Raw genomic sequence first — 14,374 nt, forward strand, 5'->3', positions numbered from 1 at the left:
TGTTTGAGTCCAAGCAAAGATCCACGGAATCGCACGAAGAGATTCAATGCCACCGCTTGGTTTCCGCTTCGCAGGTCTGCTTCCAATGTTCATACGACCATACTCCAGTTCTGGTGTAGCCTGCAAACATATTTTAAGATTCCGTGAGTTTTAAGAATCTGTAGGGTGAGCTTAAAAGATTCCGGGTGAATTAAATTACTTACAAGGCGGAAGTACTCGACAAACCGAGGTTCTTTAAACACAACAGAACGATACTCCTCGGTTGCAACAACCGCCATTTCATCGAGCAACACGCGCCATTCCGGTTTAGGCGAAATTGGAGGACGCATACCGTGCTCGAGTGTAGCAGCGGTGAAACGCTGAAGCGTTCTAAAGCATAAATGCTCTTCGCCAAAGGATTGCTCAATGACTTCACCTTGAACCGTGACACGGAGTGAACCGTTAATAGTATCTGGAGGCTGAGACAATATAGCAAGATGGGTCGGTCCACCTCCTCTTCCAACCGTGCCACCACGACCGTGAAACATCGTTAGCTTCACACCATACTCTTTAGCAACCTTCACAAGCTCTTCTTGAGCTTTGTATAACTGCCAAGCAGCGGACAAACGTCCAGCGTCTTTCCCTGAATCCGAATAACCAATCATAACCTCTTGCTTACCGTTAATCCGGTTCTTATACCAGTCAACAGAAAAGAGCCTAGCAACTGCTGCAGGAGCTGCTTCGAGATCCGCTAGCTTCTCAAAGAGAGGAACAACTCTTAAAGGCTGTTTCACATGGCATTCGCGTTGTAAAAGCTCAACAGCTAATACATCAGAAGGTGCAGTTGCCATAGAGATAATGTAAGCACCGAAGCTGTCTGCTGGTAACTCGGATATGACATGAAACGTGTCGAGAACATCAGCGATTTCTTCGGTTTTAGGAAGATCAGAACCGAATAGCGGACGTTTGCCACTTAGCTCAGACAAAAGCCATTCTTGGCGGCGTTCTTCAGACCAGTCTCTGTAGGATCCGATATCTAAATGCGTGGTGATAGCATCCAATACATCGGTGTGGCGGTCAGATTCTTGCCTTATGTCAAGTCTCACAAGAGAGAGCCCAAAGGTTGAGACTTGCCTCAAGAAATCAAGAAGGCTTCCATCTGCTATTGGACGGTCACCACATGAACACAGAGATCGGTAACAGAGCTCAAGAGGTTCCAAGAACTACACAAATAGCACGAGAGAGCGGTTTAGTACCAAATCATAACCGGGAGTCAAAGGATTCCAACTGCAATGATACCTGTTCCAAATTAATGAAAGTAGCCTCTTCAGGGACATCAGAGTGTCCATTGCTGAGCAATTGATGAGCGCGTTCACGTGTGTAATAAAGCTTGTCCCTTACATCGCCAAGAATCACACGGTATGGCTCTGTTGTAGGAATTGACTTCCAGAATTCTGCAATTAAGACAACGAAATGATAGGTTCCAAATTAAACTGGTTCTGGACACTAAGCTTAAGACATAAACAATATGCTCAATACCGGTTCCTTTTCTTACCTATATAATGTTTCGCAGCATCTTTCCTCGCATTTGCGTGAAGTTCATCAGCTCGCACACGCAGCTCGTCATTGCAACGCCACATAGACATCTACATAAAGAAGCAGTAAAAATGAAATGTGGATACATACATAAAGAAGATGAGGAGACTAAACTGAAAAAAATCTCGAGATCAAACCTCAAACATAAGATCTTCAATTTGGTTAAAGTACATAGTAGCAGCCATCATTCTAGCTAACAAGCAAACATCTCTAGTGACTTCAGGTGTAACCCTTGGGTTACCTGCAAACATATAAATATTGTGAGTTTGTGACCTCTGACCTGAATAAAGCCATTGAGAGAGGGAGCGAAATAAGAGAGCTATGCAAGAAGGACTTATAGAAATGTACCGTCACGATCACCACCCATCCAGGAAGAGAATTGAATCAATGGAGCATTATATGGAACACGTTCTTGGATCCCTATGTTTTTCAAAGCCGTGTCTACACGGCGCAGAAACTTAGGAACACCTTTCCAGATAGTTTCATGGAAATAACTCATTCCTGCTCTCATCTCATCTTGAGGAGTGGGTGGTGTTCTTTTGATTTCATCTGTTCGGAATGCAGCTTGAATCTAAAAATGTAGCAAATGTTGCCGTTACATTGGAGGGGTTGAATTCAAATCAAGTAAAATATGAAGAAGCTCTTTTACCTCTCTCTGTAGAGCCTCATCAAGCTCTTGCTTGTCATCAGGAGTAATATCCTTAGCATATAGTTGGGCCAGACAGTCTCTTATCCTGAAAAAGACGCACAAAGAAGATAACATTAAAATCAAAACATCAGAATCCAAGATGTTGTCTAAATGAACTAACCTCCCATGTTTCTGAAGCAATGATCTTCTCACAGACTGAGTAGGATGAGCAGTCAAAACCAAATCCACAGTCTGATTCTTGAGGGCATCAAAGATCTCTTCAGGAGACTTGTTCAGATCTCCAACAAGCTTCTTGAAAGTTTCTTCAAGATCAGATTCAGTAGTAGCAGAGCTCTCATCAACAAAATCACCTTTCTTCAGCTTCTTGACTCTACGGCGATAAGCAATCTGAACTTCCTCAGCCAAATTGGCTAAGTTAAGCATGTGAGAGAAAGCTTTAGCGATAACAATAGAGTCCCCTGGATCTAAACTCGTTAGAACATTCCCAAGCTCCTCTAGCTTCTTTGGTTCATGCTTCCCTTCATATTCTGCAGAATGCTCATAAAGCTCTTGCACCTATACACCACAACACAACACACAATAAGTAATTGCAGATCCATCTCTAAACTGACCAAAAAAGTTTAAAGCTTTGATCTAACCTAACTCATGATCATGACCAAATTAAAGTTAAAACCTTTATTCAAGAATCGATCATCTAAGCAAATGGGTCAATTCAAATCCAAAAAAAAAAAATACAACTGAGAAGAAGAAAACGTACAGTTTCACGGAGATCTTCACCGTGCAAATCCTGGAGGATATCGAGAAACCGATCTAAGAGCAAAGCATCATACTCAACAAGCTTGTCGTCTTCACTGACTTTACCAGGAACAAGTTGACGAAGATGAACATCAATTGATGCCATCTTCTCCAACTTCCGATTCGCCATAATTTCACACCGACTTCGTTCCTCACTCTGAAGAAGTAAAACAGAAACAAACCAAACAAAAAAAATTCAAATCCAAAAAGTCAAAAGATCGATCTGTATGTAGACAGGTGACTGAGAAAGTTAAGAAGAGAAAAAAAAATCGAAACTTTAGAGTCAATTGAGGAGACAGAGAGACCCAGATGAGAAAATAATATGCTGATTGTGCGGAGAAGAGTAAATCTAATAAGTGAGAGTGTTCAGAGGGGCTAACCAGTTAAAAGAAGTAAAAGCTGTGTCCTTTGGGAAGTCAGATTCAGATTTCAGAGAGAGAGAGAGATATATGCAAAAATATGATACTTTGGTTACGTTTATATATAGAGAGAGTGTGATCATGATTCCTTTATCCCATTATTCTATTTCTATTATTATGTGACGCTCTCGCTTTTAGTTGAAATATTTTACCTTTTCTATTATTATTTTCTCCTCATTTTTAATGTATTTATTAATGCATTTGAACTTGAAGGAGTGGTTTTTAATTTCTTTATTTTACAATAATAGAAACTATTTTACTCAATCAGTGATTGTCAAAAAAAAAAATATATATTAGTATCATCCTGTTATGGTTTCCTATCTTTATTCTATTTTTATGCTCGCTTATAGTTGAATTTTTAACATTTTTAATTAGTTTCTTGAAGAAAAGAAAAGTAATCATAGTTAATGTATATTTCTTGGAGATTAACACTTTCATATTTGACTCATAGTTAAATATGCATTAGATCTTGCACAAAATAAAAACAATATCCCTCTCTGAGTTGTTGTTAAATGAAACACTAATTGGATTTTTGTAGTCTTACAAATTTACCAATGAGATATTTTATTTTGGTACCATTTACCATTTACCAATGAGAATTGTATTTTGTGTTGTTCTAAAAAAAAAATTGTTCTTCTCAAATTCACGCGAGGAAGCGAAGAGAAGCGCATGTGTCATGCACGAAGATTGATGAATCTCTGAACTTTGAACCTAACTATCACTTTTTAAGTGATCACAAGTTGACATTTTTTTTCTTTTTTGAGGATTTAAGTATATAACCGACCATCTATTTATTTCCGTTTTATTAGTTATTCGATTTAACTTGATTTCTATAATCAACGACAGCGATTGAACATCCGATCATATTTTAATTAATAATAGTATGACTTTTAAACCCATAAGAGTTTTACTGTTTATGTATATAACTTTCTAAATTATGTTTCATCCAATCATAATTTTTTATATCTGTTTCGAATTCATCCAAATTTAGAAAGAAAAAAAAAGTTTAGGAATTCTTTTTAAAAATCATCAATGTATTGTAACTAAATATTATTGGTTTAAAGTTTATAGAAAACTGTTAATCACAACAAAAAAAAAATCAATATTAAAAATTAAATCTTGGATTAAAAATAATAATTCCATACTTAATTTATTCCACATAAATAATGTTGTTATTGATTTTTTTCATTAACATATATGCTTAAGTTTTTATTTTTGGTAAGAGTCTATATTTTATTTTAAATAAGCGGATCTTACAACTAACCTTCATAAATTCGTGTCATGTAATCTAAACATCAGTAGTCTACGATAAACTAATAAGTAAACTAAACATATACAAAATGATAAATACAGTATAGCGCAATGTGATGCGATCACTAGCTGAATCATGCCATGATATTATTCTTAATCTCATTATTGTTTGCTAAGTGATAACGTCGTGTACATGTGCTGTGATGTCACATTATAATATTATATGAACATTTTGTGCCGGTCGACTCCAATTTATTAAAAAGAAAAAAAAAAACAGTTTGGATCTTTTTTCCTATGTGCCAATGGAATATTCGAATAATTTGGTATGTCTTAATCCATCTAAGTCAATACTCAAACAGGCGTGAGTGATAGTCTAATTGCTCGAATATTAATTAGGTACTCACTTTTTCTGTAATCTATTAATTGCAAAGTTTATTAATTTCATTTTCAGGGGATAATTTACATATGCAATTCTTTTTTTTTTCTTCACCATTACATAAGATAAGATTCCTTTGGATTATATTTTGGATATATTGATATGTCCTGAGTACATTATAAAACTAAATTTTATTGCAAAAGATCAAAAACCAAATACTAAAAACTTAAAATAAAAGTCCAAAATCTAAAAACCAATTAAGAAACTAATGACATGCATTTAAAAGCCTTGTCTAGTATAATTATATATGAAATAGAAGTTCGTTTAGAGTTGGAAATGCATCATGCATGTACAATGAAACTTAGCATATTTTGTTTTTTTTTTTTTTTTTNAAAAATTTAGCATATTTTATTTGCGTGTTTGAAATTACATTTTCTGAAATGGAACTATAAACACCGCTTTCGTACACTCCTTAATTACGTATGATGTATCGCGTTATTAAGATGAGTTTTTTTTTGTAGACTTTTTAGTATTATAAGATATATATATATATATATATATTGCTAAATACTTTTTTCTTGTCACTATGAATAATGCTGAATTATAATGATAAACTGATTATAAGGTATGCTGGTTAGCTGATAATTTGGTTAACGTATTAGGTGATAATCGAAGTCCATTATCAGGAAGAAGAAGATGAGTTTGGGAAGAAAGGACAAGTGTGAAAACACTTCTTTTTGTTCCTTTTTATTAAAAGAGCTTTTGGTACTGTCAAAAAAGAAAACAAAAGGAGCTTTTTAATTTGTTAATTTCACAGCATCCTTCAATTAAAACACTTTTATAAGTGGGATGCTTCACGGAAGCAATATTGCATGGTACGTGGTGGTGGTGCCTTAATCCTTATGACATATATCCGATTCAACTAAAAGATGTATATACGGAAGAGTGTTTTTTTTTTTTTTTTTTTTTTTTTTTTTTTTTTTTCTGATGTNGAAGAGTTACTTGAGAGTATCATGGTTAATGCCGTTGAAAGCTTTTGAGCACAAATACTGTATATACTTTTAACTAAAAATCATTTAAAACAAAATTCAAAGACTATTGTTTTCCTTGGATTTAACGTCCTAACCTTTTCTAGATCCTTCATTTTTTTTCTAATGAGTCTTCACGTGATTATCATAACAGTGTGGCGATGGAGTTTTTGAAAAAATATTGGTGGTTAGCTGTGAAAATATCTATATTGATATGTATAAAATCTTGCGACGGAGCTAATTGAAAGAAATGAAGGATTAATATGAATTGTACATTGTATATTTAAATCCCTACTAAACGATAAATTTGGAAAACAAAGAGCAACCCTTACTTATCCTTAAGACCAGGCTGACCATACGAAAGTATTGTATTTTCACACCATTTATAGTAAGCTTATTGCATATATAAACAAGATATCCAGTTGTAAACAAAATTAAAGAACATAACGGAAAAGAGAAAATTTAAAAAGGATTTGCAGTATTTTTTGTTAATAAAACTATATTTAAGATGGCTACATCGAAAGGATTTGCAGTATGTTTCCTCTTGACGCTCCTCATAACAATCATCTTATTCGTTGGAGTCAACTCCGCTGATTTGTCGAAATGTAGAAACTTTGATCCTATCGGAGGAATCCCTCAAGACTGCAGTTAGGGATGATGAGCAATGTAGAAAACTATGACGAAGGAATAAGACGACGACCTGGATTATATAATCCGAGGTCCTGATAGTTAATCAATTATATAAGTTTATAAAGATTATATATTTTGTAAAATTATGATTTTTATATAAAATATTGTTTGCAAAAATATAAATATTATAATTATTCAATTTTTATTCATGAAAATCAGTAATCTTAACAAAACAAAAAAAAATCATTATTTTTGCTTGGAAATAGCCAACTGATAGTTGTATGAACTCAATTAGTTGACCAAAAGGCATCCAATTGTCATTTACCGGAAAAAGTGACAAGAATCTCGATTTCCAAACTTACATGAATTGAAATCCTTGCACAGATTAAGTAGTCAAAAACACGAGACGATTTAACCGGCTAAAGTTCCAAACGAAACATTACGTGACTTGTCTACCGTAAAGTTCCAAATTATCCGTTTTTGTTTTCAACCAAAAAATTAATTAGAAAACTACTCCTACCCACAAAGAAATTATCAGCAAAAGAGTGCGGGAAGACCCGGTTAAGTCAAGTTCCAAATTACTTTATAGGAGTATCTGGTAAATTAAAACAAAAAGACCAAGGACACTTGATTCAAAGGCAGCAGTAGTATTATTCGTTTCGTTGTTAGTTGTAAGAATAATATTTAAGAGATACATTTTTGATTTTGGGTTTTCAAGTTACAGTTTGGTGCTTACATAGTAATAATTACGTGCTTCTTCTCCTTCCACAATACCTTGCGTTTACACTTACACATGATTACAACAAAACATTACACTTTTTTTTTTGGTAAATACAAAACATTACACTTTTTGCAGAGACGTTCGCTTTTTTTTTCTTTAATATATATTTCTTTATTTTTGTGTTGCCTTTTTTGCTGGGGGTTTCACTCGCAGGCAAGTTTAGTGCCGAAACTTGTGAGACAGATAGCAAAAGCCTGAAATGCAGAAAGAGGCTGCCTATAATCCATTGTGAAAGTGTCATCTCCCACTTTGCCAAACTGTAGAAGAACTGTTTCTTCATCGCCTTTACCGCTCGGTTGACTTTGGTCCACGGTCGCAACCAACTGAAAGTTCTTGACAGACGCAACAGTTACTCGTCCATGGAAATTGAGACACCAGCATTGCAAGTGCTCGTGCCATCTCGGAGCTTTGTTCTTTAGTATTGTGAAGCTGGAACCATCCTTGTTGGGTTTTTTCATTATTTTGGTTACATCACATGGATTCTGGTCGAAACAGAGTCCAGCGGATGATGACGAAGAGGATGAGGAGGATGGGCATCGGAGTGTGCTTACCATTCTTCTTGGACCTCTTGATTTCAAGAGGTTGAATTTATAAGAAACATGACCGACTTCAAAGTTGCCTGCTGGAACTTGAGGGCTTATCTGCTTCGATGCAAATCTGCGACTGGCTTTGCCGTTTGAAGGCTTCGCTCCGTTATGTGGCGGTTGGCTATCGTATACTGTAAAGTTGGTCCCAAGAAAATCTGATCTGCAAAAGTTTCCAAAAAAATAAACATGAACCTTAGATTTCAGGCCACTCATATTCTAAGCAAAAAACACCGTAAAGAGACTCAAGATTTTAGTTCCAAGAGTGGCAAAAACAAATTAATAATTTCTGAGAAGGGAGAAGGCAGTCTTGCTTTACAAATTAAATGACCGCCAAGGATATTCAACGTTGCACACATTGATGATACCTTAATTTTCCAACGTAGGCATTACTTCCTTGAGAGAAATCATCAGCATCAAGTGATATGATGTACTCAGTATAAGCACCGGTCCTGAACCTCCGTGCCGCCAGAAGAAACTTTCCTTTATCAGTGAATGCTGGTAAACAGAAGATACTAAAGGAAATTAATAAATGCAGAGTCTAAAGGATAAACTAGCCGTAGTATAATAAGTAACATTTTGAAGCCAAGAAAGAATCCTGACGGATAACTAAATGAAGTATAATCGAAAATTACTTGAACTTGTTCCAAAACAACAAAAAGCAATCTGCTCTTAGTTAACCCCACTTGTAAATTATTTAATCTAACCAGACCATTGATGTAACTCAGAATATTATTCAGTGAAGAACTGATAAAAAGATTACTTATCAAAACCTTGCAAATTACTCCACTGGTCAACAACACCTATAATAGACTGAAGCGGGGACTATTCTTCATCATCACCCACGGAGGTCAACAAAAAAGTCAATACTTATTTATGGGAATTGGTTGGTAAGTTCTTTCAATGCCCCGACCACTCAAGGCATTACATATTAAGGCGAAAGACTAAGACAACTTACATTGTACGCCTAGGAATTCACTAATTCCAATCGTTTTCACACTTAAAAAACCAACCAAGACTTTTCATTGCCATATATAAAATTTTCAAATATTTGACCCAATCAAGGAAACCAAGGAAAAGTGATATTTTGTTTTGGAAATTAACTTACATGGAGTAAGAGCAAGATACAAGTAAAAAGTTGATGTCTTCTTGTTCCTCTTTATCAAGCACTGATTCGAAAACTCTCGTGGACCTGGCTGCATAACAAAGGAAACACTAAAAAAATCTCAATTCTCATCCCAATCTTTCAATTTCTCAAACGAAAAAAGCAAACCCATAACCAAAAATAGCAACTTTTTTTAATGCATAGAGCAAAAACAACAAAGACTCCAATTGTAAAAAAAAACATAACCACATCATGAAGTCGTAACTCGCACCAAATTTTATAAACAAAGCAGTGCCTCTAACAGAATCGATTCCTAAAAACGATCAGAGAAATCGAAAAACCCCAAATTTGTGAAGGTTTTCACCAAACCAAAAACTTCAATTCACAAATTTTCAAAAAGAAGGCCGTTACCAATTTAAGGCAAGAAGGGAAAGTGATTTTGCCGGAGTTGAGAGGCGATCTAGCGAATTCCTGAGTGATCTCTCTCCATTTCTTAGAAACGCAGGCGCAAGTCACTACATCACGGCGTTGTGGCCACCGGTCCTCACTCTCCTCCACGCGACGAATGATCTCGCCTAACAACTCAGGGAGCATCGCCGACCAAGACGACGATCCAGCGGCCATGTTCGACGCCGACGGAAGCGGAATCGAATCGGGTCCCGGTGCCGTCGTCTCTCCCTGATTATACCTAAACGAGTTCGAGATCCTCCGCGAGAGGAGGGACCGTGACAAAGGCATCTGTAAAAAAAGAAGAAGAAGAGAGAGAAAGAGAGAGAGAAAGAGAGAGAGAGAAGTTTTCGATCTGGAAATAGAGAGGAGAGAGAAAGAAGAGAGAGAAAGGATGAGATGTGTGTTTCTTTTTTTGGGAAAATCTGATGAGAAAAAAACTTAAAATTAAACAAAAATTAATACGGACGTGCGAAATCTAGAAGACGGACAGACAGAGTGATATTTTTGGTTAAACTGACACCGCTGTTGTGTAGAATAGGTGACAGATCTTTTTGATTGGGCCACGTCGTAAAGGTTAAAATCAATCATAAAAAAACAAACCTATTATATTAAGTTGGGTTTTGAAAGTTAGTCATTAATAAGATATGTGTCAAGTTATCAATATCAGATTTTGACATGTGTAAAAATGAATATTTAGTAGGAAGAATTTGATTACACCAAAAATAAAATATTTTGTTTAAAAAACATATTAATAATGTAAAAAGATAATTATCAAAAATTACAGAATTTATAAAAAAATTCTTTATATAATTATAAGAAGATTATATATATATATATATATATATATTTCATAAAATTTGAAATTATAATATTATTTAATTACTTTTAATTTGAAGTTATTCAAAAACATTGATTTCAACTTTGTTTAATTGGGAGTTTTTTTAATGGAAAAGTAATTTTTTTTTATTTTTTAAAACCAAAATTTTCTTCTACTTTCTCTTTTTCAGTTGGGAATAGGTAAGATTAATATGCTCACCCAAAAAAAAATTAATATATGCATCTACTTTTCTTAATATTGTATTTTAAAATTTATTGTAGTATTTTTAGATTAATTTATTTAATTTGTGTTTTCATCTTTGAATTATTTGGGATTCATATATTAGAGTGCTTATAATTTTCTATTGTTTCTTTAATTATATCAAATTAATTTTCTTCTAATTACTCAACCTTGATTGGTTGGTCATAAACTCTTCTTTGTTTTGCAAACATAATTGTTACCATTATTCATTCAATCCCAAAGGGAGATAACGAGTAAAAGCTCATCAATCTAATGGATGGATAAAATAAGCTAATCAAACACAAGTTTACAACAAACATAGATAGATAGATTGGAAAAACATAAATCGTTGTTGATAGATCAATAGGAGCTCAAAGACTGTGACACTCTGGTTTGCAGAAAGGTTTAATAGAATTGATTTTGGCTACATATGTCACCAAAATGCACTTATTTTTTTGGTCAAGGATCCTAAGATAATTTCATGATGGGTGACCTTTCTGGAAGTGATTGTCGGAACTGTGCAAGATTTTAAAGCCTCTCAGGCGTAACAAACCGGCAATCGAATATGGGTGGGTCCACGAGCCGGGAATAGATGTAGGGCCCACTTAGGAAGGTGAGCCCATGGACTGATAGTGCACATGGGCTCACTAAGCAAGGTGGCGGTTGAGGCGTTACAGAGACAAAGGCTACATCATGGTGTGTCAAAAACACTTCTAGGAATACATTGTGAAATTTAAAATTAGTTATTATCAAAAAAAATTTGTGATGTTAGAAAAAAGGTTTTTACTTTCATTAGTTGTCGGAGCAAGTCATTTTGAGATAGCAAAAAGACGTGAACATGTTCTCTCCACACAGAAGGAGGGCACAACCGAGGTTCTCTCTACAGTGTAGAAGGTTAGACATAAGGTTATCTCCCCTAGGGAGGAAGGTAGAGGAGGTTTGACGTAAGGTTATCTCTACAAGTGAGGAAGGCAGAGCCAAAGTTCTCTCCATGGTGGAGGAGATTGGACGCAAAGTTCTCTCCATAAGAGCATCTGCAATGGTCCTCTATTTTTTCCTCTATAATAGAGATCTTCTATAATATAGGTGAGTTTTACTCCAACCCACATCTATTTTCACATCTAAAATAGAGATTGCTATTTTTTCCTCTATTTATAGAGGAACTCTATTTTTTTCCTACAAAGGATTCCTCTATAAATAGAGTATCTTTATTATAGAGGAAAAAAATAAGGAAAACCATTGGAAATGGTCTAAGAGATGAGGATGGAACCAAGGTTTTCTCCATGATGGTCATACACTATTGTGATGATATATTGGTTAGTAATTATGTAAGATATTTTTTATTAGAAATGTTTTTTGAGGTAACAATTTTAATAATTAAAAAACTATGCAGAAGGGAAAGTAAAATAGTTGGGTTAATGTGTTCATACAGACATTTTCTAGGTATGTAAATATATTTGTAACATAAAATATACTTAGATATAAAAAAAAATTTAATAGTAACATACATAAAAATTTGTAAATAGATATAAATTAATATATTATAATAAAAATAAAAATATATAAATAACTTACAACAAATTTTAATATAATTTATAAAATTTTAAACGTGCATCTCATCCGGATCCTCATCTAGTTATTTTATACACAGCACACTGATTAAACCGGATACGATGATTAAACCATGACCGCCGTGAAATCTGTCTCTTCTTCCTTTAGGCTCGCGTCTCTCCTCCGCCGTGAGAATGATCCTTCCGCCGCAGTTAAGCTTTTTCGAAACCCTGATCCTGAATCAACGAACCCGAAAAGACCCTTCAGATACTCGCTTCTTTGCTACGATCTCATAATCACGAAACTTGGTGGCTCCAAGATGTTTGAAGAGCTTGATCAGGTGCTTCTACAGCTCAAAGCCGATACTCGGATCGTTCCCACGGAGATTCTATTCTGCAACGTGATTAATTTCTTCGGCCGTGGAAGGTTGCCCAGTCGTGCGCTCCACGTGTTCGACGAAATGCCTCAATACCGTTGCCAACGTAGTGTGAAATCAGTGAACTCTCTGTTGAATGCGCTTTTGAAGTGCGGAGAGTTTGAAAAAATGAGGGATCTTCTTTCGGGTGTTGGTGAGTTTGGTAAGCCAGACGCTTGTACTTACAATATACTGATCAATGGATGTTCTCAGAGCGGGTGTTTGGATGATGCCTTGAAGCTGTTCGATGAAATGGTCAAGAGAAAGGTGAAGCCCACTGGGGTAACCTTTGGGACGATGATTCATGGGTTTTGCAAGAATTCGAGGGTGAAGGAAGCGTTGAAGATGAAGCAAGATATGTTGAAAGTGTATGGAGTACGTCCCACGGTTCACATTTATGCGTCGTTGATCAAAGCGGTTTGTCGAATTGGTGAATTGAGTTTTGCGTTTAAGCTTAAGGATGAGGCGTACGAAGGAAAGGTTAAAGTAGACTCAGCTATTTACTCTACCTTGATTAGCTCGCTTATAAAAGCTGGCAGGTCGAGTGAGGTGTCGAGGATCTTGGATGAAATGAGTGAGAAAGGATGCAAACCCGACACAGTGACTTACAATGTACTCATTAACGGGTTCTGTGTTGAGAACGATTATGAATCAGCTTATCGTGTTTTGGATGATATGGTAGGAAAAGGCTTGAAACTTGATGTTATAAGCTATAACATGATACTCGGTGTCTTGTTTAGAATCCGAAAATGGGAGGAAGCAACTTACTTGTTTGAAGATATGCCCAGAAGAGGTTGTAGCCCTGATACCTTATCTTATAGAATAGTTTTTGATGGTCTTTGCGAGGGTTTACAGTTCGAAGAAGCAGCTGTTATCTTGGACGAAATGCTTTTCAAAGGTTACAAGCCTCGCAGGGATAGGCTAGAAAGGTTTCTGCAAAAGCTTTGTGAGATTGGAAAGTTGGAGATTCTCAGTAAAGTTATAAGTAGCTTGCATAAAGGGAATGCTGCTGAGGATGCAAATCTATGGTCGGTTATGATACCTACAATGTTCAAAGTACCTGCGAAATCGGGTTCGATTAATTTGTTATTGAATAAAATAACGGAAGATGGTCCTTTGTCAGCAATGCCGCAGTGCTAGGTCACTCTTGTCATACATGTTAATGTTGCTGTGAACCTTGCTCTGGTGATACAGGACAAGGAAAAAAAAGAATTGCCAAATCTTGTAAACAGGTAAATCATTCCCCACATGGGCTCTCTTCAATGTAGATAGCGGAAGAATGTGCTATCTGCTCCTAATTGAAGCTCTTACCTCTTGTCCATAGCCTGTAAAGTGGTGGTGCAGAGGAATGATCCCACCGCTGAACCAAGCTCTGTTATTGAGGTATGATTTTCCTTCGGTTGATTTTAAAAGATAAAATGTAATACAAGTTACCAACTACTTTTTTTAGGGCAGCCGTCGTGGTGGTGTTTCGTGGCGGCGTGGGACAGCCGTGGTAATATTGGTGATGGAGAGGCGGCAGCAGTGACTGCGATGTCGTTGAAGATGGTGATGACCGCAGCTCTGCTGAATGATTTGTTATGATGATTTAACGATTTAATTCTCTTTTTGTCTACCATTCGACTCTGTTTGACTTAATCTTATTTATAAGAGACATTTGATTCATATAGAATAATGTTAAATTGAATTGTTGAAACAGTTTCCTTAA

At 35.7% G+C, this 14,374-nt stretch overlaps 3 protein-coding genes across 6 annotated transcripts in view; 1 reads left to right on the top strand and 2 right to left on the bottom strand.

Annotated features, from left to right (window-relative positions):
* LOC104742851 (phosphoenolpyruvate carboxylase 1) overlaps positions 1 to 3,514 on the bottom strand; it is a 5,585-nt gene extending 2,071 nt beyond the window's left edge. Inside the window, exons 1-9 of one of the 3 annotated variants that reach the window (XM_010463909.2) lie at positions 3,400 to 3,514; positions 2,982 to 3,176; positions 2,385 to 2,779; positions 2,225 to 2,309; positions 1,924 to 2,146; positions 1,713 to 1,816; positions 1,535 to 1,625; positions 1,279 to 1,433; positions 601 to 1,202 (exon numbers count right to left, since the gene is read on the bottom strand). In XM_010463909.2, coding sequence (XP_010462211.1) covers positions 601 to 1,202; positions 1,279 to 1,433; positions 1,535 to 1,625; positions 1,713 to 1,816; positions 1,924 to 2,146; positions 2,225 to 2,309; positions 2,385 to 2,779; positions 2,982 to 3,149 — 1,823 coding nt within the window. In that variant the 5' untranslated portion in view covers positions 3,150 to 3,176; positions 3,400 to 3,514. Of the gene's footprint in view, positions 1 to 203; positions 1,203 to 1,278; positions 1,434 to 1,534; positions 1,626 to 1,712; positions 1,817 to 1,923; positions 2,147 to 2,224; positions 2,310 to 2,384; positions 2,780 to 2,981; positions 3,177 to 3,399 lie in introns of all 3 variants that reach the window. The other 2 variants (XM_010463910.2, XM_010463911.2) reach the window with 2 other exon arrangements.
* On the bottom strand, positions 7,407 to 10,059 carry LOC104742852 (tubby-like F-box protein 7). Its single transcript, XM_010463912.2, has 4 exons — positions 9,605 to 10,059; positions 9,197 to 9,284; positions 8,457 to 8,586; positions 7,407 to 8,251 (listed from the first exon to the last, which is right to left on the bottom strand). The coding sequence occupies exons 1-4, from the start codon at positions 9,929 to 9,931 to the stop codon at positions 7,648 to 7,650; spliced, it is 1,149 nt and encodes a 382-aa protein (XP_010462214.1). The 5' UTR covers positions 9,932 to 10,059; the 3' UTR covers positions 7,407 to 7,647.
* On the top strand, positions 12,334 to 14,374 carry LOC104742854 (putative pentatricopeptide repeat-containing protein At1g53330). 2 transcript variants are annotated; one of them, XM_010463914.2, is made up of 2 exons: positions 12,334 to 14,049; positions 14,117 to 14,374. In XM_010463914.2, exon 1 carries the CDS (start codon positions 12,385 to 12,387, stop codon positions 13,804 to 13,806), a length of 1,422 nt encoding a protein of 473 aa, XP_010462216.1. In that variant the 5' UTR covers positions 12,334 to 12,384; the 3' UTR covers positions 13,807 to 14,049; positions 14,117 to 14,374. The 2 variants fall into 2 exon arrangements, with proteins under 2 accessions (XP_010462216.1, XP_010462215.1); XM_010463913.2 differs by having other exon boundaries at positions 14,122 to 14,374.

Source organism: Camelina sativa, chromosome 14 (genome assembly GCF_000633955.1).
Source record: "Camelina sativa cultivar DH55 chromosome 14, Cs, whole genome shotgun sequence".
Classification (NCBI taxonomy): Eukaryota; Viridiplantae; Streptophyta; class Magnoliopsida; order Brassicales; family Brassicaceae; genus Camelina; species Camelina sativa.

Excerpts from the sequence above, each read along its gene's own strand:
- LOC104742854 (XM_010463914.2), top strand. The coding sequence starts at position 12,385 with ATGACCGCCGTGAAATCTGTCTCTTCTTCCTTTAGGCTCGCGTCTCTC.
- LOC104742852 (XM_010463912.2), bottom strand. The coding sequence starts at position 9,931 with ATGCCTTTGTCACGGTCCCTCCTCTCGCGGAGGATCTCGAACTCGTTT. Across the intron at positions 8,587-9,196 it reads GTATCTTGCTCTTACTCCAT|CATTCACTGATAAAGGAAAG; the intron begins GTAAGTTAATTT and ends TCTGTTTACCAG. Across the intron at positions 8,252-8,456 it reads GCCTACGTTGGAAAATTAAG|ATCAGATTTTCTTGGGACCA; the intron begins GTATCATCAATG and ends AAACTTTTGCAG.